General features: G+C 48.1%; 1 protein-coding gene across 8 annotated transcripts in view; it reads right to left on the bottom strand.

Moving 5' to 3' along the window:
• NPAS3 (neuronal PAS domain protein 3) overlaps positions 1-25,719 on the bottom strand; it is a 631,952-nt gene that overhangs the window by 16,744 nt on the left and 589,489 nt on the right. For all 8 annotated transcript variants that reach the window (XM_063947474.1, XM_063947478.1, XM_063947476.1 and 5 more), the window contains 2 exons: positions 20,186-20,333; positions 14,310-14,425 (listed from right to left, as the gene is read on the bottom strand). In XM_063947474.1, coding sequence (XP_063803544.1) covers positions 14,310-14,425; positions 20,186-20,333 — 264 coding nt within the window. The remainder of the gene's footprint in view (positions 1-14,309; positions 14,426-20,185; positions 20,334-25,719) is intronic.

Raw genomic sequence — 25,719 nt, 5'->3', positions numbered from 1 at the left:
CGCAACGCTCCACCTGTAGGAATGATTCCCGGAGAGATGTTGCACAGGGAAGGCTTGTTTTAAGAATTCCTCCCCGAGCATCAGTCCACTGTTGTTGCGCAGCCTGGTGCAGCTCTCCAGGTTTTGGTGGTAGGAGCCAGGGTGGGGCCCCCTTTCTGTAAGGGCCCGGGACTCCAGTCCCCGCAGTCCCCCCTGTTTGCTGCCCTGAGTAACCAATTAGGTAAGCTATTCAAAATTACCAATCGGCACTTCATTTGTTGGTCCAGACATCCCAACGAAGTGAGCATTTCAATGTGCCTGCCCAGCTGTAACGCCACTGTCCGTGGTCCCTGCAGCAAGTGTACGTTCGGTCAGTGTGTTGCCCATTGCTCACAATCAAACATGCCGCTATATCTGCAAGATATATTCGCATCGACTGTGCTGCAGGGCCGACGCAATATGTCTGCATATGACGTCGTTCACAGACATATCGGGTGTACACACCCTCCGATGACCTACAGATATTTTGTTTGTCGCTCGAACAATAGGTATATCTGTCTAGTGTGTACCCAGCATAAGAGAACTCTAAAAAAACAGTGTCCAGGATAATAACATAACCTCTTGTATCGGGTGTAGTATGGTTTGCCGGCGGTCAGGGTCCTGGCAACCAGCATACCTGGCGCTGGAATCCCGACCACAGGCATACCAACAGCTGGGCGAGCGCAAATGACCCCTTGCAGGCTCACTGCGCTCGCCACACTGCGGACACGGCTATCTATTCTCCCTCCAGGGGGGTCGTGGACCCCCAAGAGGGAGAAAAGATGTTGGTATGCCAGCATCGGCAACCTGAAGACCACCCCTTGTATCCGCTGGTTGAAGAAATATGATAATAAGATTTTACTTACCGGTAAATCTATTTCTCGTAGTCCGTAGAGGATGCTGGGGACTCCGTAAGGACCATGGGGAAAGACGGGCTCCGCAGGAGACATGGGCACTTTAAGAAATAATTTAGTTCCGGGTGTGCACTGGCTCCTCCCTCTCTGCCCCTCCTCCAGACCTCAGTTAGAGAACTGTGCCCAGAGGAGATGGACAGTACGAGGAAAGGATTTTAGTTAATCCAAGGGCAAGATTCATACCAGCCACACCAATCACACTGTATAACTTGTGATAACAATCCAGTAAACAGTATGACAATAACATAGCATCAGTTCACGCCCGATGCAACAATAACGTAACCCTTATTGAAGCAATAACTATATACAAGTATTGCAGAAGAAGTCCGCACTTGGGACGGGCGCCCAGCATCCACTACGGACTACGAGAAATAGATTTAAGTAAAATCTTATTTTCTCTAACGTCCTAGAGGATGCTGGGGACTCCGTAAGGACCATGGGGATTATACCAAAGCTCCCAAACGGGCGGGAGAGTGCGGATGACTCTGCAGCACCGATTGAGCAAACATGAGGTCCTCCTCAGCCAGGGTATCAAACTTATAAATTTTTGCAAAGGTGTTTGAACCTGACCAAGTAGCAGCTCGACACAGCTGTAGTGCCGAGACCCCTCGGGCAGCCGCCCAAGAAGAGCCCACTTTCCTAGTGGAATGGGCCTTGATCGATTTAGGTAACGGCAATCCTGCCGTAGAATGCGCCTGCTGAATCGTGTTACAGATCCAGCGAGCAAGAGTCTGCTTTGAAGCAGGGCCGCCAAGCTTGTTGGCTGCATACAGAACAAACAATGCTTCTGTTTTTCTGACTCTAGCCGTCCTGACTACATACATTTTCAAAGCTCTGACCACATCAAGGGACTCGGAATCCTCTAAGTCCCGTGTAGCCACAGGCACCACAATAGGTTGGTTCAAATGAAAGGATGAAACCACTTTTTGCAGGAACTGAGGACGTGTCCGCAATTCCGCTCTATCCATATGGAAAACCAGATAGGGGCTTTTATGTGATAAAGCCGCTAATTCCGACACTCGCCTAGCCGAAGCCAGGGCTAATATTATGACCACCTTCCAAGTGAGATATTTCAACTCCACCGTTTTCAGTGGTTCAAACCAGTGTGACTTTAGGAAGCCCAATACCACATTAAGGTCCCAAGGCGCCACCGGAGGCACAAACGGAGGCTGAATATGCAGTACTCCCTTAACAAACATCGGAACTTCTGGGAGAGAAGCCAATTCTTTTTGAAAGAAAATGGATAGGGCCGAAATCTGGACCTTAAGGGAGCCTAATTTAAGGCCCAAATCCACTCCAGTTTGTAGGAAGTGAAGGAAACGGCCCAGATGGAATTCTTCCGTAGGAGCATTCCTGGCCTCACACCAAGAAACATATCATCGCCATATACGGTGATAATGTTTTGGTGTTACTTCCTTCCTAGCCTTTATCAGCGTAGGGATAACTTCAACCGGAATACCTTTTTCCGCTAGGATCCGGCGTTCAACCGCGGTAAGTCTTGGAACAGACAGGGACCTTGTTGCAACAGGTCCTGCCTTAGAGGAAGAGGCCACGGATCTTCCGTGAGCATTTCCTGTAGATCTGGATACCAGGTCCGTCGTGGCCAATCTGGAACAACGAGGATTGTTCTGACTCCTTTTCTTCTTACTATTTTCAACACCTTTGGTATGAGAGGAAGAGGAGGAAATACATAGACGGACCGGAACACCCACTGTGTCACGAGGGCGTCTACCGCTACTGCCTGAGGGTCTCTTGACCTGCCGCAATACCTCTGCAGCTTTTTGTTGAGGCGGGACGCCATCATGTCTATCTGTGGCAGTTCCCACCGACTCACAATCTGTGCGAAGACTTCTGGATGAAGTCCCCACTCTCCCGGGTGTAGGTCGTGTCTGCTGAGGAAGTCTGCTTCCCAGTTGTCCACTCCCGGAATGAACACTGCTGACAGTGCACTTACATGATTCTCCACCCAGCGAAGAATCCTGGTGGCTTCCGCCATTGCCGCTCTGCTCCTTGTGCCGCCTTGGCGGTTTACATGAGCCACTGCGGTGATGTTGTCTGACTGGATCAGAACTGGTTAGTCGCGAAGTAAGGCCTCTGCTTGACGTAGGGCATTGTATATGGCCCTTAGTTCCAGGATGTTGATGTGCAGACAAGTCTCTTGACTTGACCAAAGACCCTGGAAATTTCTTCCCTGTGTGACTGCTCCCCAACCGCGGAGGCTTGCGTCCGTGGTAACCAGGATCCAATCCTGAATGCCGAATCTGCGGCCCTCGAGAAGGTGAGCACTCTGCAGCCACCACAAGAGTGACACCCTGGCCCTGGGGGACAGGGTGATCAACCGATGCATCTGTAGATGTGATCCGGACCACTTGTCCAACAGATCCCATTGGAAAGTCCTCGCATGGAACCTGCCAAAGGGAATGGCCTCGTATGAGGCCACCATCTTTCCCAGGACTCGAGTGCAATGATGCATGGGCACCTGTCTTGTTTTCAAAAGGTTCCTGACCTGAGTCATAAGTTCCTGGGCTTTTTCTATCGGAAGATAAACCCTTTTCTGTGTCGTGTCCAGAATCATGCCCAAGAAGAGCAGACGAGTCGTAGGAACCAACTGCTACTTTGGGATATTGAGAATCCAGCCGTGTTGTTGTAACACTTTCAGTGAAAGAGATACGCTGTTCAGCAACTGCTCTCTTGATCTCGCTTTTATGAGGAGATCGTCCAAGTACGGGATAGTTGTGACACCCTGCTTGCGCAGGAGCACCATCATTTCCGCCATTACCTTGGTGAAAATCCTCGGAGCCGTTGAGAGACCAAACGGCAACGTCTAAAATTGGTAATGACAGTCCTGTACCGCAAATCGTAGGTACGCCTGATGAGGTGGATAAATGGGGACATGAAGGTACGCATCCTTTATGTCCAGTGACACCATAAAATCCCCCCCTTCCAGGCTGGCGATGACCGCTCTTAGCGATTCCATCTTGAACTTGAACCTTTTCAAGTATAGGTTCAGAGATTTTAAATTCAATATGGGTCTTACCGAACCGTCCGGTTTCGGAACCACAAATAGGGTCGAATAATACCCCCTTCCCTGTTGAAGGAGGGGAACCTCGACCACCACCTGCTGAAGATACAATTTTTGTATTGCATTTAACACTATCTCCCTCTCTAGGGGGGAAGACGGTAGGGCAGATTTGAAAAACCGGCGAGGAGGCACCTCTTCGAATTCCAGCTTGTAACCCTGAGACACAATTTCTATTGCCAAGGGATCCACCTGGGAGTGAACCCTCATGTGGCTGAAATTCCGAAGACGCGCCCCCACCGGCCCCGACTCCGCCAGTGGAGCCCCAGCGTCATGCGGTGGATTTTGCAGAGGCCGGGGAGGACTTCTGTTCCTGGGAACTAGCTGTATTGTGCAGCTTTTTTCCTCTGCCCCTCCCTCTGGCAAGAAAGGACGCACCTCGGACTTTCTTGTTTCTTTGTGAATGAAAGGACTGCATTTGATAATGCGGTGCTCTCTTAGGCTGTGAGGGAACATAAGGCAAAAAATTTGACTTTCCAGCCGTAGCTGTGGAGACCAGGTCCGATAGACCTTCACCGAACAATTCCTCACCCCTGTAAGGTAAAACCTCCATATGCCGTTTTGAGTCGGCATCACCTGTCCATTGCCGAGTCTACAGGATCCTTCTGGCAGAAATCGACATAGCGTTTATTCTAGAACCCAGCAGACTAATGTCTCTTTGAGCATCTCTCATATAAAGGACAGCGTCTTTAATATGCCCCAGGGTCAATAAAACAGTATCCCTATCTAGGGTATCAAACTCTTCTGATAAGGTATCAGTCCATGCCGCTACTGCACTACAGACCCAGGCCGACGCGATTGCCGGTCTGAGCAAGGTACCTGAATGTGTATAAATGGACTTCAGGGTACCCTCCTGTTTGCGATCAGCAGCATCCTTGAGGGTAGCCGTATCCTGGGACGGCAGGGCTACCTTTTTGGATAAGCGAGTTAAAGCTTTGTCCACCCTAGGGGAGGATTCCCATCGTAACCTGTCCGTTGGCGGGAAAGGATACGCCATAAGCATCCGTTTGGAAATCTGCATTTTTTTTATCTGGAGATTCCCAAGCTTTTTCACATAACTCATTCAGTTCGTGTGAGGGGGGAAAAGTTACCTCAGGTTTCTCCTTGTGTCAGGGACAGGGGTTTCCTCTGTGATGTGCAAAACCTCCTTAATTGCTATAATCATATATCGGAATGATTTAGCCAACTTTGGCTGTAACTTTGCATCATCGTAATCGACACTGGAGTCAGAATCCATGTCGGTATCTGTGTCAACAATTTGGGATAGTGGGCGCTTATGAGACCCTGACGGTCCCTGCGACATAGGATCAGGCACGGGTTGAGACCCTGACTGTCCCAATGCATCAGCCTTGTCTAATCTTTTATGCAAAGAATTAACGTTATCATTTAAAACCTTCCACATATCCATCCAATCAGGTGTCGGCGCCGTCAGCGGAGACACCACATTCATTTGCTCCCGCTCCTCTCCCACATAGCCTTCCACATCAGACATGTCGACACAAGCGTATCGACACACCACACACTCAGGGAATGTCCTTTCTGAAGACAGTTCCCCCACGAGGCCCTTTGGAGAGACAGAGAGAAAGTATGCCAGCACACACCCCAGCGCTATATAACCCAGGAATAACACAGTAACTTAATGTTAACCCAGTAGCTGCTGTTAATATACTTTTTTGCGCCTAATTATTAGAGATGAGCGGGTTCGGTTTCTTTGAATCCGAACCCGCACGAACTTCACTTTTTTTTTCACGGGTCCGAGCGACTCGGATCTTCCCGCCTTGCTCGGTTAACCCGAGCGCGCCCGAACGTCATCATGACGCTGTCGGATTCTCGCGAGACTCGGATTCTATATAAGGAGCCGCGCGTCGCCGCCATTTTCACACGTGCATTGAGATTGATAGGGAGAGGACGTGGCTGGCGTCCTCTCCATTAGAATAGATTAGAAGAGAGAGAGAGAGAGAGAGAGATTGTGCAGACAGAGTTTACCACAGTGACCAGTGCAGTTGTTGTTAAGTTAACTTTTATTTAATATATCCGTTCTCTGCTATATCCGTTCTCTGCCTGAAAAAAACGATACACAGCAGTCACACAGTGTGACTCAGTCTGTGTGCACTCAGCTCAGCCCAGTGTGCTGCACATCAATGTATAAAAGCTTATAATAATTGTGGGGGAGACTGGGGAGCACTGCAGGTTGTTATAGCAGGAGCCAGGAGTACATAATATTATATTAATTTAAAATTAAACAGTGCACACTTTTGCTGCAGGAGTGCCACTGCCAGTGTGACTAGTGGTGACCAGTGCCTGACCACCAGTATAGTAGTATATTGTTGTATACTATCTCTTTATCAACCAGTCTATATTAGCAGCAGACACAGTACAGTGCGGTAGTTCACGGCTGTGGCTACCTCTGTGTCGGCAGTCGGCACTCGGCAGGCAGTCCGTCCATCCATAATTGTATAATTATATACCACCTAACCGTGGTATTTTTTTTTCTTTCTTTATACCGTCGTCATAGTCATACTAGTTGTTACGAGTATACTACTATCTCTTTATCAACCAGTGTACAGTGCGGTAGTTCACGGCTGTGGCTACCTCTGTGTCGGCAGTCGGCAGGCAGTCCGTCCATCCATAATTGTATTATTATAATATATACCACCTAACCGTGGTTTTTTTTTCATTCTTTATACCGTCATAGTGTCATACTAGTTGTTACGAGTATACTACTATCTCTTTATCAACCAGTGTACAGTGCGGTAGTTCACGGCTGTGGCTACCTCTGTGTCGGCAGTCGGCAGGCAGTCCGTCCATCCATAATTGTATTATAATATATACCACCTAACCGTGGTTTTTTTTTCATTCTTTATACCGTCATAGTGTCATACTAGTTGTTACGAGTATACTACTATCTCTTTATCAACCAGTGTACAGTGCGGTAGTTCACGGCTGTGGCTACCTCTGTGTCGGCAGTCGGCAGGCAGTCCGTCCATCCATAATTGTATTATAATATATACCACCTAACCGTGGTTTTTTTTTCATTCTTTATACCGTCATAGTCAGTCATACTAGTTGTTACGAGTATACTACTATCTCTTTATCAACCAGTGTACAGTGCGGTAGTTCACGGCTGTGGCTACCTCTGTGTCGGCACTCGGCAGGCAGTCCGTCCATCCATAATTGTATTATAATATATACCACCTAACCGTGGTTTTTTTTTCATTCTTTATACCGTCATAGTGTCATACTAGTTGTTACGAGTATACTACTATCTCTTTATCAACCAGTGTACAGTGCGGTAGTTCACGGCTGTGGCTACCTCTGTGTCGGCAGTCGGCAGGCAGTCCGTCCATCCATAATTGTATTATAATATATACCACCTAACCGTGGTTTTTTTTTCATTCTTTATACCGTCATAGTGTCATACTAGTTGTTACGAGTATACTACTATCTCTTTATCAACCAGTGTACAGTGCGGTAGTTCACGGCTGTGGCTACCTCTGTGTCGGCAGTCGGCAGGCAGTCCGTCCATCCATAATTGTATTATAATATATACCACCTAACCGTGGTTTTTTTTTCATTCTTTATACCGTCATAGTCAGTCATACTAGTTGTTACGAGTATACTACTATCTCTTTATCAACCAGTGTACAGTGCGGTAGTTCACGGCTGTGGCTACCTCTGTGTCGGAACTCGGCAGGCAGTCCGTCCATCCATAATTGTATTACAATATATACCACCTAACCGTGGTTTTTTTTTCATTCTTTATACCGTCATAGTCAGTCATACTAGTTGTTACGAGTATACTACTATCTCTTTATCAACCAGTGTACAGTGCGGTAGTTCACGGCTGTGGCTACCTCTGTGTCGGAACTCGGCAGGCAGTCCGTCCATCCATAATTGTATTACAATATATACCACCTAACCGTGGTTTTTTTTTCATTCTTTATACCGTCATAGTCAGTCATACTAGTTGTTACGAGTATACTACTATCTCTTTATCAACCAGTGTACAGTGCGGTAGTTCACGGCTGTGGCTACCTCTGTGTCGGAACTCGGCAGGCAGTCCGTCCATCCATAATTGTATTATTATAATATATACCACCTAACCGTGGTTTTTTTTTCATTCTTTATACCGTCATAGTGTCATACTAGTTGTTACGAGTATACTACTATCTCTTTATCAACCAGTGTACAGTGCAGTAGTTCACGGCTGTGGCTACCTCTGTGTCGGCACTCGGCAGGCAGTCCGTCCATCCATAATTGTATTACAATATATACCACCTAACCGTGGTTTTTTTATACCACCTAACCGTGGCAGTCCGTCCATAATTGTATACTAGTATCCAATCCATCCATCTCCATTGTTTACCTGAGGTGCCTTTTAGTTCTGCCTATAAAATATGGAGAACAAAAAAGTTGAGGTTCCAAAATTAGGGAAAGATCAAGATCCACTTCCACCTCGTGCTGAAGCTGCTGCCACTAGTCATGGCCGAGACGATGAAATGCCAGCAACGTCGTCTGCCAAGGCCGATGCCCAATGTCATAGTACAGAGCATGTCAAATCCAAAACACCAAATATCAGAAAAAAAAGGACTCCAAAACCTAAAATAAAATTGTCGGAGGAGAAGCGTAAACTTGCCAATATGCCATTTACCACACGGAGTGGCAAGGAACGGCTGAGGCCCTGGCCTATGTTCATGGCTAGTGGTTCAGCTTCACATGAGGATGGAAGCACTCAGCCTCTCGCTAGAAAACTGAAAAGACTCAAGCTGGCAAAAGCACCGCAAAGAACTGTGCGTTCTTTGAAATCCCAAATCCACAAGGAGAGTCCAATTGTGTCGTTTGCGATGCCTGACCTTCCCAACACTGGACGTGAAGAGCATGCGCCTTCCACTATTTGCATGCCCCCTGCAAGTGCTGGAAGGAGCACCCGCAGTCCAGTTCCTGATAGTCAGATTGAAGATGTCAGTGTTGAAGTACACCAGGATGAGGAGGATATGGGTGTTGCTGGCGCTGGGGAGGAAATTGACCAGAAGGATTCTGATGGTGAGGTGGTTTGTTTAAGTCAGGCACCCGGGGAGACACCTGTTGACCGTGGGAGGAATATGGCCGTTGACATGCCAGGTGAAAATACCAAAAAAATCAGCTCTTCGGTGTGGAGGTATTTCACCAGAAATGCGGACAACAGGTGTCAAGCCGTGTGTTCCCTTTGTCAAGCTGTAATAAGTAGGGGTAAGGACGTTAACCACCTCGGAACATCCTCCCTTATACGTCACCTGCAGCGCATTCATAATAAGTCAGTGACAAGTTCAAAAACTTTGGGTGACAGCGGAAGCAGTCCACTGACCAGTAAATCCCTTCCTCTTGTAACCAAGCTCACGCAAACCACCCCACCAACTCCCTCAGTGTCAATTTCCTCCTTCCCCAGGAATGCCAATAGTCCTGCAGGCCATGTCACTGGCAAGTCTGACGAGTCCTCTCCTGCCTGGGATTCCTCCGATGCATCCTTGCGTGTAACGCCTACTGCTGCTGGCGCTGCTGTTGTTGCCGCTGGGAGTCGATGGTCATCCCAGAGGGGAAGTCGTAAGCCCACTTGTACTACTTCCAGTAAGCAATTGACTGTTCAACAGTCCTTTGCGAGGAAGATGAAATATCACAGCAGTCATCCTACTGCAAAGCGGATAACTGAGTCCTTGACAACTATGTTGGTGTTAGACGTGCGTCCGGTATCCGCCGTTAGTTCACAGGGAACTAGACAATTTATTGAGGCAGTGTGCCCCCGTTACCAAATACCATCTAGGTTCCACTTCTCTAGGCAGGCGATACCGAGAATGTACACGGACGTCAGAAAAAGACTCACCAGTGTCCTAAAAAATGCAGTTGTACCCAATGTCCACTTAACCACGGACATGTGGACAAGTGGAGCAGGGCAGGGTCAGGACTATATGACTGTGACAGCCCACTGGGTAGATGTATGGACTCCCGCCGCAAGAACAGCAGCGGCGGCACCAGTAGCAGCATCTCGCAAACGCCAACTCTTTCCTAGGCAGGCTACGCTTTGTATCACCGCTTTCCAGAATACGCACACAGCTGAAAACCTCTTACGGCAACTGAGGAAGATCATCGCGGAATGGCTTACTCCAATTGGACTCTCCTGTGGATTTGTGGCATCGGACAACGCCAGCAATATTGTGTGTGCATTAAATATGGGCAAATTCCAGCACGTCCCATGTTTTGCACATACCTTGAATTTGGTGGTGCAGAATTTTTTAAAAAACGACAGGGGTGTGCAAGAGATGCTGTCGGTGGCCAGAAGAATTGCGGGACACTTTCGGCGTACAGGCACCACGTACAGAAGACTGGAGCACCACCAAAAACTACTGAACCTGCCCTGCCATCATCTGAAGCAAGAAGTGGTAACGAGGTGGAATTCAACCCTCTATATGCTTCAGAGGTTGGAGGAGCAGCAAAAGGCCATTCAAGCCTATACAATTGAGCACGATATAGGAGATGGAATGCACCTGTCTCAAGTGCAGTGGAGAATGATTTCAACGTTGTGCAAGGTTCTGATGCCCTTTGAACTTGCCACACGTGAAGTCAGTTCAGACACTGCCAGCCTGAGTCAGGTCATTCCCCTCATCAGGCTTTTGCAGAAGAAGCTGGAGGCATTGAAGAAGGAGCTAACACGGAGCGATTCCGCTAGGCATGTGGGACTTGTGGATGCAGCCCTTAATTCGCTTAACAAGGATTCACGGGTGGTCAATCTGTTGAAATCAGAGCACTACATTTTGGCCACCGTGCTCGATCCTAGATTTAAAGCCTACCTTGGATCTCTCTTTCCGGCAGACACAGGTCTGCTGGGGTTGAAAGACCTGCTGGTGACAAAATTGTCAAGTCAAGCGGAACGCGACCTGTCAACATCTCCTCCTTCACATTCTCCCGCAACTGGGGGTGCGAGGAAAAGGCTCAGAATTCCGAGCCCACCCGCTGGCGGTGATGCAGGGCAGTCTGGAGCGACTGCTGATGCTGACATCTGGTCCGGACTGAAGGACCTGACAACGATTACGGACATGTCGTCTACTGTCACTGCATATGATTCTCTCAACATTGATAGAATGGTGGAGGATTATATGAGTGACCGCATCCAAGTAGGCACGTCACACAGTCCGTACTTATACTGGCAGGAAAAAGAGGCAATTTGGAGGCCCTTGCACAAACTGGCTTTATTCTACCTAAGTTGCCCTCCCACAAGTGTGTACTCCGAAAGAGTGTTTAGTGCCGCCGCTCACCTTGTCAGCAATCGGCGTACGAGGTTACATCCAGAAAATGTGGAGAAGATGATGTTCATTAAAATGAATTATAATCAATTCCTCCGCGGAGACATTGACCAGCAGCAATTGCCTCCACAAAGTACACAGGGAGCTGAGATGGTGGATTCCAGTGGGGACGAATTGATAATCTGTGAGGAGGGGGATGTACACGGTGATATATCGGAGGGTGAAGATGAGGTGGACATCTTGCCTCTGTAGAGCCAGTTTGTGCAAGGAGAGATTAATTGCTTCTTTTTTGGGGGGGGTCCAAACCAACCCGTCATATCAGTCACAGTCGTGTGGCAGACCCTGTCACTGAAATGATGGGTTGGTTAAAGTGTGCATGTCCTGTTTTGTTTATACAACATAAGGGTGGGTGGGAGGGCCCAAGGATAATTCCATCTTGCACCTCTTTTTTCTTTTCTTTTTCTTTGCATCATGTGCTGATTGGGGAGGGTTTTTTGGAAGGGACATCCTGCGTGACACTGCAGTGCCACTCCTAGATGGGCCCGGTGTTTGTGTCGGCCACTAGGGTCGCTAATCTTACTCACACAGCTACCTCATTGCGCCTCTTTTTTTCTTTGCGTCATGTGCTGTTTGGGGAGGGTTTTTTGGAAGGGACATCCTGCGTGACACTGCAGTGCCACTCCTAGATGGGCCCGGTGTTTGTGTCGGCCACTAGGGTCGCTAATCTTACTCACACAGTCAGCTACCTCATTGCGCCTCTTTTTTTCTTTGCGTCATGTGCTGTTTGGGGAGGGTTTTTTGGAAGGGCCATCCTGCGTGACACTGCAGTGCCACTCCTAGATGGGCCCAGTGTTTGTGTCGGCCACTAGGGTCGCTAATCTTACTCACACAGCTACCTCATTGCGCCTCTTTTTTTCTTTGCGTCATGTGCTGTTTGGGGAGGGTTTTTTGGAAGGGACATCCTGCGTGACACTGCAGTGCCACTCCTAGATGGGCCCGGTGTTTGTGTCGGCCACTAGGGTCGCTTATCTTACTCACACAGCGACCTCGGTGCAAATTTTAGGACTAAAAATAATATTGTGAGGTGTGAGGTATTCAGAATAGACTGAAAATGAGTGTAAATTATGGTTTTTGAGGTTAATAATACTTTGGGATCAAAATGACCCCCAAATTCTATGATTTAAGCTGTTTTTTAGTGTTTTTGGAAAAAAACACCCGAATCCAAAACACACCCGAATCCGACAAAAATAATTCGGTGAGGTTTTGCCAAAACGCGTTCGAACCCAAAACACGGCCGCGGAACCGAACCCAAAACCAAAACACAAAACCCGAAAAATTTCAGGCGCTCATCTCTACTAATTATGTGCCCCCCCTCTCTTTTCAACCCTCTTCTACCGTGTATCAGCAGGGGAGCTTCCTCTCATCGTGCTGTGGAGAAAAAATGGCGCTGGTGAGTGCTGAGGGAGAAGCCCCGCCCCCGCTTAAATTTTATTTCTTTGGCGGGGGCTCCTACATATATACAGTGCCCAGCTGTATATATGTGTTTATTTGCCAGAATGAGGTCCCAAATGCTGCCCAGGGCGCCCCCCCCTGCGCCCTGCACCCTAACAGTGACCGGAGTATGTGTAGGTGTGTGGAGCAATGGCGCACAGCTGCAGTGCTGTGCGTTACCTCCAGTGAAGATCACGAAGTCTTCTGCCGCCTGTGAAGTCTTCTTGCTTCTCATACTCACCCGGCTTCAGTTTTCCGGCTCTGCGAGGGGGACGGCGGCGCGGCTCTGGGACGGACGGCGAGGGTGAGATCCTGCGTACCGATCCCTCTGGAGCTAATGGTGTCCAGTAGCCTAAGAAGCAGGACCTAGCTTCAGAGAGTAGGGCTGCTTCTCTCCCCTCAGTCCCACGATGCAGGGAGTCTGTTGCCAGCAGAGCTCCCTGAAAATAAAAAAACTAACAAAAAACTTTCTATCAGCAAACTCAGGAGAGCTCACTGAAAAGCACCCAGCTCCTCTGGGCACAGAATCAAACTGAGGTCTGGAGGAGGGGCAGATAGGGAGGAGCCAGTGCACACCAGGAACTAAATTCATTCTTAAAGTGCCCATGTCTCCTGCGGAGCCCGTCTTTCCCCATGGTCCTTACGGAGTCCCCAGCATCCTCTAGGACGTTAGAGAAATATAGTTGTTATTATATCAAGTTAAGGTTGTTGCGGCAATTTTGGAGTTCATGGTGGTGTAATCTGGGAGACATATCTTGATGTGCTCAACTGAAATTAAAAGGGTAGAAATTTGTTTCCCACACAAATAAAGCTAGATGTACACCTATACAATTATCAGGCTGATCACCCGATATTGAATAATCGACCAGATAATTGAATAGGTGTGGGAGGTTGCATCTTATGAACAGGTTAAAATTCAATATGCCCGACCTCCCGGATCCATTGAAGAATGTACACACTGATCAGATACTCGGCTTGAAGCGTTTATATGATCCGCCTAGTGATCAGCGTAGTGTGTACCAGACTTAAGGATAAAAGTATCTTGAATATAACAAATCTTTGATTTGATTTTTGAAGGCGTTTGATACGGTACTTCCATGTTAACTGATTATACTATGGACAGTCCAGGGATTGGCTTTGGTAATCAGCTATATAATGATAGCTTTTAGCAAGATGAAATTCCCAACTGAACCCAAATGTAGTGATGTTGGTTCTTAAGACTTAAGATCACGTGGTTATACATTCCGGGAGTTAAATGACTGATACCATAAATCATTTGGATCACCTATGTTTGATAGTAATGTGCCCAATAAGGTTTGTATTCCCAAGCTATAGATGTGGTGCATTCTGACAAAACAGCTCTAGAATGCCTGTTTCTGCAATGTACGTACATTCACTGTTATATGTATTTTACAAGAGCGTCTACTTCTCTTTCAACAGATTCTCTTACAGCAACATGTAATGAACACTGCAGAGCCTTACAGTGAGAGAGCATGTATCTAACTCTAGCTTTCATATTCATGTCTACATCACCTGAATTATCCTTGGAGTCTGTATCAGAGTCCGATGTCTCCGAAGACTCTGACGTCTTCTCAGGCAAATGTGGCAGCTGAGCAATATCCATTGGAATGTCCTTGTATTCAAGCAAACTGAATGAAATAAAGAAACATTTAATCTTGTATTAATAGACATCATACACAGTTTTTCATATATGTGGACACCTCTGTGCTAATCAACTAGACCAACAGATGTGTCCTCATTTATCTTTGCTGCAGTTGCGCACGCCAGGTCCCATGAGACTCTGCTAGCGTTGGGCATTTTTTGTGTGGCTTTTTACCCCCCCAAAATGCATCTTTTTTTGCAATATGAGGAGACTAGGACGCACCAGGAGACTGTGCTGATTAATCTGATTTATGACCCTGTTTGTGACTGAGTCTGAATCTGTATCTGAAGTGCTACAATGCAGCGGCCGCAGCTGTTTTTCCATGCCAAGTTCCATTGTGCTCTTTATACAGTCTCAGTCACGCACAATATACAAGTGCCCTATATAAAAGTAATCAGCGCAGTCTCATGGTGCAGTCTAGTCATACTGCACTGCAGCTTATATTTATTTTCGGCAAAAGACGCCCAACGCTAGCTGAGCTTCAGGGGAACTGACGGTTCCCTCCCACCAGGCATCTCCTGCTTTGCGGATTATTGAGGCTAGATGTATGAGGACACATCTGTATAAGTGCTGCTCATATTTTAGGGATACTCTGGGAGAGGTTTAACTTATTAGCTGGGATACTCATGTCTCAGAAGTAAGCAAAAGAAACTAGGCTAAAATGCAGTACTAATGTACTTTGCTACATACAACACTGTACACATTCACTAAAGACATCATATTAGCAATATGCTGCTGAAATACAGATGTGTCCTCAGACAACTTTGCTGCAGTCACACCAAACAGCCTCTCTTGGCACGCCAAGTCGCATGGGAATCGTCTAGCTTTAGGCGTCTTTTTTTTCTGAAAAGGTGTCTGTGTGTGAGTGAGTAATCCAATTGTTTTGCATGCCCGATATCCCATCTAAAGTGACGGGAGATCGCAGGGAGCAATTAAATTTTTACCCCCTGCTGATCATGTCCAGAGAGGTCAAGTTTAGCCGCGTAAAGCAGCTATACCGGACTAAACTAATGGGCGTGACACAAAAAGTCCCACTTGAGCGTTCAAACAGGTCACTTTTCGCGTATTTCAGATCACCACCCCCAGGTAGTGCGCTGGTGGCGGCAGCCGATCGCACCCAGAACGGAGCTACAATTGAATACCTCCGTTGGGTCCCATCTGCTGGCTGCTGCAAAAAAAAACCCCCAACAACTGAATCCCCCCTCCCCCCCCGAAGTGCTATAATTTAGCAGGCGCAGCTTTTTTCTGTTCTGTTCTGCTCTGTATACAGACTAAGGGGGATATCCAATTAGCCCTGTTTTTTTACCGGGGCTAATTGTCCCGCCGGGGGCTATCTAATTAGCCCCGATAAGCCGGCGCGTGCCGCGGCTTATCAGGGATTTTGTTTCACCTGCCTCCGGCAGGCGAAGCATAATCCCCGGAAACAGCCCCGTTTTCGGACGAAAACGGGGCTGTTTCACCCGAAACACACAGGTTTCACTGAACCTGTGTGTTTTCAGGAGAAAGTTTTTTTTTTTTTACAGGTGATCTAATTGGATAGCCTGTAAAAAAAATAATCATCGGTGAAACATTGGAAAAAAGACCAATAAACGGACAAAAACGGCCGTTTTTCAGACCCGATGTTTTAACGGGGATAATTGGATGGGATGCAGTCAGTTTACCTCCAATCATAATCCCGACGTTCAAAATCCCGACCAATTGACCGATGGTCAAAATCCCGACAAGGTCAAAATCTCGACATGGACAAAATACCGACATTTAAAATACAGACAAGGTCAAAATACTGACATGTAAAATGCCGACAGGTCAAAATACCGACATAAGTTTTTCATGATTTTTTTTATTTAAACCGACTTGTTCATACTTTACAATCCCAGTGGACCTGGAGGGGGAATATAATAGTGCGCCGAGCGCAGCGAGCCATGCGAGGGGACGCGGTACACTTTATATGGTGTCCATGTTGACTTATGTCGACATACACACACAAAAACAACAAAAAATGCATGTCGGTATTTTGACCTGTCGGCATTTTACATGTCGGTATTTTGACCTTCTCTGTATTTTAAATGTCGGTATTTTGTCCATGTCGGGATTTCGACCTTGTCGGGATTTTGACCATCGGTCAATTGGTGTCGGGATTTTGAACGTCGGGATTTTGATAGGAGGTATTTCATACCGATCCCAATTGGATATCCCCCTAAGGGAGAGATGTACTAAACAGTGAAATGAGTGAAGTGAGCCAGTGGAGAAGTTGCCCGTGGCAACCAATCAGCATTGAAGCAACATTTAGAATTTGCATACTATAAAATTATACAGAGCAGCTGATTGGTTGCCATGGGCAACTTCTCCACTCTAATCACTGCTTAGTACTTCTCCCCCTCAGTCACACACAACATACATTGTCATATATCAAATTAAGCAGCACAGTCTCCTCATGCATCCTAGTCACACTGCGCTGGCATATTGAGGCTATTTGCATAAGGACGAATTTGTTCTATATTACAGCATTGTTCTATATTACAGCAATATTACAGCATTTTTCGGAGGTTTGGCTGTATTTTTACCTTTAGAAATATCAACTTGTTTCTCGCTTACAGTAATAGACTTCTCATAGTCTATATTTTGCCACTAGGTGCCGTGAGCATTAACTTGTGTGTTCTATGTTACTAATTATCCTGATCATGTCCCTGTCTCTGCTATAGTTTTGTATGTTATTTTGTATAGTGTTTCCTGTAAAGAGATGAGTAATATGATGGCGCTCTATCAATAAAGGATATAACAATGGCCCAAATAAAACAGGCATAGATTTGCCCATCCAGGCGCGATTCTAGTAAAATAGCAGCTACAGTTTAAGTGGCTGCTTTAAATCTAGTGGCTATCTGGAATTGCGCTGGGACCAGCAAATCGGAGCCTTTCATATTTGGGCTGATGCTTAGAACTGTTATAAGCTTAGCAAATACATTCTAGACCATTATGCAGAAAATAAATGAAACAAGTCAGTTTTATATGCAAACTCTGTGTTTCTGTTTATTAATCTCCTAAATCTGAAACTGATAATTAAACGGAAAGAATTGAGCTGACAAAAAAATATATCAAGAAATAAATTCCACACGCAAAATAAATCTGCAGTCAGAAGCCCCCCTCTCCTCCTCTATAAACACGCAAGGTACTGTGGCAGTATACTGTAGCAGAGCCAGCGCTGCATTGGGCCTCACACAGTGGACCCGAAAACAAAAAGGGTTGTATTAATATCACGCCTCTGTGTAAGCCACAGTATCAGGGGGGAATTCAATTAGATGAGAGTTTGATCGCGAAAGGTGAATTCACAAGCATTGCCAATTACATTTTCAATTAAATTCCAAACTCACACTCCTTTTTCAGAGTTTTTGCCCGCACCCCCCTGAGCAGGTGAAAAGGTAGGGAAAATCATTATTTAAGGTAAAAATGTCAGGACTCACTTCAGAACCCCTTGGACACCCCCCCTCTTAATGACTAGTTAGGCATTTGGAAGCTTTCAATTAGCTTAATTGGCCTATAATACATGTCATTTATTGGGTGAAAAAAAAGAAAGGGCCTGGAAGTACTCCAAAATCATCTTTATTGTTCATTTATGCACCCCAAATGTTATTAAAGTATTTATTTCAATAAAACATATTTACAAAACAAAAGAAAGGAGAAGTGGCCTCAAATTAACCCAAATAACTTTTTTCCTACTTTTTTTTTTGCATTTTTCATTGAATTCCTTGTTAATTAAACAAAATTTGTAAGGTTTTTACATTATTTTCTTTTAATAAAAAAAATAAGAAAAAAAAATGTACAAATCACCCCTTTGACACCTATTAAAAGCTACAGTACTTTCCTTATGGCCACTAACAGTCTTCTATATGATTCTGCCAACAAAGTTGTGACTTTATTGGGGTCTAAAAGGTTCCCCCACTTTTCCATGCTATTTCCAAGTTCCTTTTTTTGGACAAAATTAGCAAAAATTATTATTTGGATTGTGCAAATCTCGGGTGTGTAGATGAAGGCAAAGCGTGCCGGTTTAAACGCCTTTGGCGAACTCCCACCTAATTAAAACCTCCCGTTAAACTCTTACATAGTACTGATAGCACCTCTTGTTGACTGAGGGTCTGATTCATTGTGGATCGCTAATAAGGCTGGGATAGTGATGTTCACATATCTGCTATTACTAAAATTTGCATGTGAAGAGCCGCCCAGAAAGGATTATCGATTTGCAATGCATACCCAAAAAAAAGAACACCATCAACATTTGCGGCTGACCGCAGCATACTCAAATCAAGGAGAACGCAGTCGGACTGGGCGCCATGTTTTTGAATGCGGCGTTCGCAAATGACGTCAGATACACTCCCCGAAAACAGCCATGACGACGCCTGTGTTTTCCTAACCACTCCCCACAAATGCCATATTACCACCCACGAACGGTCACTTCCTGTCAATCAAAATGCGTTCTCTTTACAATTAGGCTGCATACACAAGGCGATCGCATTTTGGCCTTCACAGGCATGCAATGCATTCGCAGCACATGCGCAGTTTGCCGATAATCACTCACTGCGTGCAATCTCACATTTGCAAACGGTAGTGAATCAGGACCTTAATCCAGAACTGGCAGGAGTGAGTGCGCCTGACCCGTAGGGGGTCCTTGCAATGGTTGATAGCAAAAAGAGTTGTTGGCAAAAATATCCTAACTACATATATATACTGTATACTGTAGGAATAAAACCCTTATTGTAATGCTGATAGCGGGCTGCATAATGACACGGGGGTTGATCTATCAAGCAGTGAAAACAATGTAGTGGAGAAGTTGTAACCAATCAGCTCCTACATATTGTTTTATAGAATGTATCTGATAAATGCTACCTCAAAGATGATTGGTTGGTATGGGCCACCTCTCCACTCATTGTTTTTTTCAGAAACCATAAATAAAAAAAAAGAATATAATGCAAAAGTACATAGACTAATAAAAAAACAAACAAAAGTAGTATCTATTTTATTGAGTTGTTCTTCACGCTAATTCTATTCTATCTTAAGGAAACAAGCTGTTCTCTGCCTTGTCACTGAAAGACACAGCACGTCAGTCTGACGGCTTCTGGCCAATAAACAGTTACTTGCAGCAATAGGAAAAAAAAGACATTAGCTGCAGGTGGCGCAAGAGTCACTTTAATTAGTTCATTTCCCCTCACTGAAGCTGGCTGTATTCCTGTTTCATTTAACCCTGGTTCATTTTGTTTCTCGCAGCTTAATAAATGTTACCTATTACCCCTTACTGCTTATACAGATCTAAGGGTTAAGTTTGGAATTTGTATATTCTTGCCGTACTTGCGTGGGTTTTCTCCAGGTACTCCGGTTTCCTTCCACCATCCCAGATTATACTAGTAGGTTAATTGGTTCCTGACAAAATTAACCCTAATGTGTAGGTGTGTTTAGGGCAGACTAGAGGGACCAAGTGGTCACATTCTATGAGGTAAATTTACTAAGGTGTGAGTTTTTTTTAGAACTGGTGATGTTGCCCAAAACAACCAATCAGATTCTATCTATTATCTTCTAGAAGCAACTAGATAAATGTTAAGTATAATCTGATTGGTTGCTATGAACAACATTACCAATTCTAATAGAAAAACTCTCACCTTCGTAAATTTACCGCTTTGTTTCTATGTAAGACGTGAGGTACAGGTGAGACAAAGCTGGTACAGATGCCTCACCGAAAGCACCAAAGGCAGGAGATTACCTGAGGATGTAGTTGACCCAGATGATGTTCCTCTCATTGGCATTCTTAGCATTGAATGAAATGGTAGCACAAGACTGGACCCAGATGTAGCCCCCATTCTTCTGCATCCACCGGTAATACTTGGTCACACACTGGCCCTTGTTCAACACTGTGGAGGAAAGATAGGTTCTGAGATCTGTTGTAGTTACTGGTCACAACTTTACTCAATATATTTATATTTGCGCGAATTGTGAATAGCATTTTTTTTGGGATGTGGTAACGATGACTAGAATCTTGTACCAGAAGCACCACAGACAGACAGGAGAGTGACTCAGTGTATAAGCAGCAGTAGTGAGAGGTGCAAAGGGTGTAGTGCATGCCCATGTACCTGAGAAGGATGAGTGTAAACATTAGTGTAGTCAGACCAAAGCACTCTCGGTCTCTCTGTTAGAGGTTATTTGAAGGTATTTGTGCAGCTTTGATCCGTGGGCTCATTTTGGTGGATTCCAGTCAGACAGAAAATGCAGCATTTTCTTTTCATCTTGTCAGGGAGAATTTACAGCTCTTAGATGAACAAAATCCCAGTCTGAGAGGTGGGTGGGGGATAAGGGGGACGTGCGACCATGGGAGTAGATATGTAAAAACAGAAATAGGATGGGTTTATAGAAATGAGGGAGCGAGATAGGAGAGAGAGGAATAGCCGAGGTGCGACAGTGAGTACATATGGAGGAAAACAGTAAAACTTACTGTATATTGCAATCAGAAAGTGACTAAGCATTGCACATGTGATAAACAGTATTAAGATGAATAAAGCGACAAATTGGGGGGGAAAGAATGTCTGAAATCAAGTTACAAATATCCTTGTGTGTTACCTTAGATGGTACTTTGCACCATGGGGGTCATTCCGAGTTGATCGCTCGCTAGCTACTTTTAGCAGCCGTGCAAACGCATAGTCACCGCCCACGGGGGAGTGTATTTTCGCTTTGCAAGTGTGCGAACGCCTGTACAGCCGAGCGGTACAAACACATTTTGTGCAGAACAAGACCAGCCCTGTAGTTATTTATCCTGTTCGATGAATCCAGCGACGGAGGTCCCGGAATTGACGTCAGACACCCGCCCTGCAAACGCCTGGACACGCCTGCGTTTTTCCAAACACTCCCAGAAAACGGTCAGTTGACACCCATAAACGCCCTCTTCCTGTCAATCTCCTTGTGATCGGCTGTGCGAATGGAATTGTCGCTAGACCCAGTGCACAATAACGATGCTCTTTGCACCCGTACGACGCGCGTGCGCATTGCGGCGTATACGCATGTGCAGTTTTGAATTTTTTTTTACCTGATCGTTGCACTGCAAAAATCGGCAGCGAGCGATCAACTCGGCATGACCCCCCATGTGTCGCAGATCCAACAGGATCTTAACCAGACCCCTTATGTATTGAAAATTCTAATTCTAAATATGCTTCTTACAGTTAATTTGGAAAAAAATCGGTTATATCTCCTACATCAGTGATTCCCAAACTGAATTACAGCACCCGAGAGTATCAGAATTTTTTCACGGCACCCCAAGACTAAGTTTCTTACTGTGAAATTCAGGAAAGCACGTTATATTAAGTAAATTATGATTATATGGCATCCATAGGGTCAGTTGTGTGGTGAAGGACAGAATTCACCTCCGTTTGTCCACATGTTATGATTGGCAGCCACCAGCACTGGTTTTGCATATTAAATTGACCATACATAATTTGAATTGGTCCTGGGCCACCAACCCAGGCACCCCTGCACGTATCCGAGGCACCCCAGACAGTTTGGGAATCACTGTCCTGACTGCTGCTTCATCAACAAATGGGACTGGTAAAAATGAGAAAAGGAGAAGAGTGCACAGAGGTCATTGCTCCTGTGGCGCTGTGTTACTCGGGGATGCGCCTCATTGTGCAGTATCGATCTCTACTCACCTTGGTCATTTATACAGTGCTGGGTGAGATACCTGGTAGGCCTCCATTTCTGAGTAGCTGAAGCCTAAATGTAAGGCTCCAGAACACACAGGGGCTAATTCAGACCTGATCGCTGCTGTGCATTTTCGGAAATGCGGGCGATCCGGTCCAAACTGCGCATGCACCGCAGTGCGCATGCCAGAGATGCGATCGGCATCTCAGCCCAGCGATCGCTTCTACCTGATTGACAGGCAGAGGTGTTCACTGGGCGGGAGGGGGCGGGCCGGCGGAGTTCAGTCGCCGTTTTGGGGGCACGGTCCGGACATAGGAGGCGTGTCCAGACTGTTGGGGGCTGCGGCGGCTGCATGACGTCACACGTAGCCGCTGTGACCTGGGATGCGACAAGCAGCTCCCTGCAAGAGCGCAGGAGCTGCGCAGGTGGGGAGCTACTTGTCAAGTGCAAAAGCATCGCCGCTGAGCGATGCTTTTGTACCTGTGCGGGGGGGAGGGGAGGGCCTGACATGCGGGGCGGGCTAGCCCTGTGCTGGGCGTCCTCCCGCATGTCAGAGTAAATGATCGTAGATATTTAGAACATCTACGATCAACTCTGAATTACCCCCATAGTTAGGACCTCATCTTGTATGACTATAAAGGAGCAATTAAGACCATAGCTTCCAACCACCCCCATATCATGATCATTGGTAAGCCTTACAGGTTCATTTAAAGAATGTTCAATACGACAGTGTAATGACTGTGACATACCCAGCCTAGCACCGTTACACACAAATGAGTCCCAGCACAATGGTTGGGAATAAATACAAGTGGGACTGCAGCCAATATCTCTGTGTATCTATGCTACAGTCAGTCCTTGCTCTGCAGACACAATTATCTCATAGCTGTAGCCAGGTAAAATAAACAAAGTAACCTTAATTATATTTAAGCGGAAGAGGATTATTTGATCTGCAGTTAGTTTACGATAGGTTTTAGGATATATTGTGAGATTTAGTTGGTAGTTATTGTTTGCACATATATTATCTATATGGACTGAGGGGAAATCATACTGATCGATCCTTCCCTACATTATGGGCCTATTTATTAAACCACGCTATATCAGGCCTATTTAACAAAGGCAAAGGCTGTATGCAGGGGATATCTGAGACATCACCTACTGAACTTTCAGCCAGGGCTGGACTGACCCTCAGGGACAACCCCTGTGGGCCCCCTCTGCCCGGGGCCTGCCTCCTCCTCTAGGGATCAGGTTCCATACTGTGCATTTGAATTATTAATCTCCTATATATTTGCCCAAGTCTGTGACTCTGTGCCCGTAACGCTGGGCGGAGTCACAGGCACAGATCTGGCCAGGAACAGTCCCCTCCCTCTCTCCGCTCAGTCCCCTGTCTCCCTTCTCCCCATACACTCTCTCTGGTGACACCGCAGCCGCTGACTGTGAGCAGAACTCACACTACCCGCCTCACAGACTAGCGGCTGCTGCAGAGTTCAGGGGGACATGCTGAGCACTGGCAGCTGCTCTCGCTCCCTCTCCCACCCGCGGCATCCACCCGTCACTTACCCGCGGTCGCGGGTGAAAAGGGGGCGTGACTTCACGGAAGGGGGCGTGGCTTCGCGTCCCGACCCCCGTTTTCGGCACAACTCGCCCCCCCTCCCACCCGCGGCAACCACCCGCATCTGCCCCCCACCCGCGGCGTCCACCCGTCACTTACCCGCGGTCGCGGGTAAAAATGGGGCGTGGCTTCGCGGAAGGGGGCGTGACTTCGCGCCCCGACCCCCGTTTTCGGCACAACTCGCCCCCCCCCTCCCACCCGTGGCAACCACCCGCATCTGCCTCCCACCCGCGGCATCTACCCGTCACTTACCCGCGGTCGCGGGTGAAAAGGGGGCGTGACTTCGCGGAAGGGGGCGTGGCTTAGCGTCCCGACCCCCCCGTTTTCGGCACATTGTGGGTCGGGGCAGTGCTGGCTTCTGCACTGTGACAGGAGCCGGCACCTTGGTGTCACCCCTCAGAGGGTAACACCCGGGTGCGGCCCGCACCCACGCTGTGGCGCCACTGCTCCCGCCCCCACCCGTAGCACAAACACCCGCCGCATCCACCCACCACCCGCGGCACTCCCGTCCCCTCCCCCACCCAGAGCACAAACACCCGCGCCACCCACCCGCGGAACTCCCGCCCCCTCCCCCACCGGTAGCACCAACACCCGAGGCAAACCAACCGCATTCGCCCCCCAACCGCGGCACTCCCACCCGCAGCACCAACACCCGCGACACCCACCGCATCCACCCACCACCCGTGGCACTCCACCCCCTCCCCCACCCGCAGCACCAACACCCGCACCACCCGTGGCACTCTGCCCCCTCCCCCACCCACAGCACCAACACCCGCTGGCCCCCCCTGCGGCACCCAACGCATCCCCCACATCCGCTCCCACCCGCGGCACTCACGCCCCCACCCGTAGCTCCCACACCTGCAGCACCCCCCGCCCCTCCCCCACCCGCTGCAACCCTGCCCCTCCCCCATACCCACCTCTCCCCCCTGCTGCACCCTTCACCCAACCCGCACCACCACCGCAACTGCCCCATCCTGCACCCACCCCTCCCGCACCCACCCCTACCCCACCCGCACCACCTCCCCAACCCTCGGAACCCCAGCAGCTGCCTCCCACCACCCAACTGCACCACCACTGCTCCAGCCCCTGCCCCCCCTCCGCACCTGTCCCCCACCCACAGCACCTCCCCCACCCCCATCATCTACAGACACCTCCCCCACCCCCAGCACTTCTACAAACCATCACCCAACCTCCCCCTCTGCAACCCCAACTCCCCCTACATCGCCCCTCCCCCACACACAGCACCTCCAGACCCCCTCCTTCATCCACAGCCTCCTGCACCTGCCCCTCCACCACCATCTACAGACTCCATCCACACCCCCTCCTGCCCCCCCCAACCCACCCGCAGCATCCTCACACCCGCCCCTTCCCCACCGCCGCACCCCCTCCCCTGCCCCTCCCATACCCGCCGCAGCTGCACCAACCGCCCTACCCCAACTGCGGTATCCCTGCACCGGCACCCTCCCCCACCCACTGCAGCAGCACACCTGGCCCACTACAACCGCCGTAACCCCACACCCACCACTCACTCATCCACAGCGCCCACGGACCCCCTCCCCCATCCGTGCCATCCCCGCACCCGCCCCTCCCCTAGCTACCGCACATCCACATCACCTACCCCATCCAGATCACGTACCCCACCCGCAACACCCCCGCCACTCCCACAACCACAGCACCTACCCGCCCGCATTATCTACAGGCACCCTCCACATCTGCGGACCTCCCACACCTGCCCCTCCCCCACCCGCAACACCTCTGGACCACCACCCGTACCACCTCCGGACTCCCTCCCCCATCCACCCCTCCCCCATCCACAACATCTACATCCCCCATCCGTGCCATCCCACACCTCCCCCAAGCACAGCACTTCTGGAACCCATCACCTAACCTCACCCCCCCTGCACCTCCAAACGCACACCCCTACATCGCCCCTCCCACACACACATCACCTCCATACCCCCTCCTTCATCCACAGTCCCCCTCCCCCACCCCTCCCCCACCAA

Source organism: Pseudophryne corroboree, chromosome 12 (assembly GCF_028390025.1).
Source record: "Pseudophryne corroboree isolate aPseCor3 chromosome 12, aPseCor3.hap2, whole genome shotgun sequence".
Classification (NCBI taxonomy): domain Eukaryota; kingdom Metazoa; phylum Chordata; class Amphibia; order Anura; family Myobatrachidae; genus Pseudophryne; species Pseudophryne corroboree.
The sequence above is the reverse complement of the archived record's forward strand: the minus strand, read 5'-3'. Positions and strand labels throughout refer to the sequence as shown.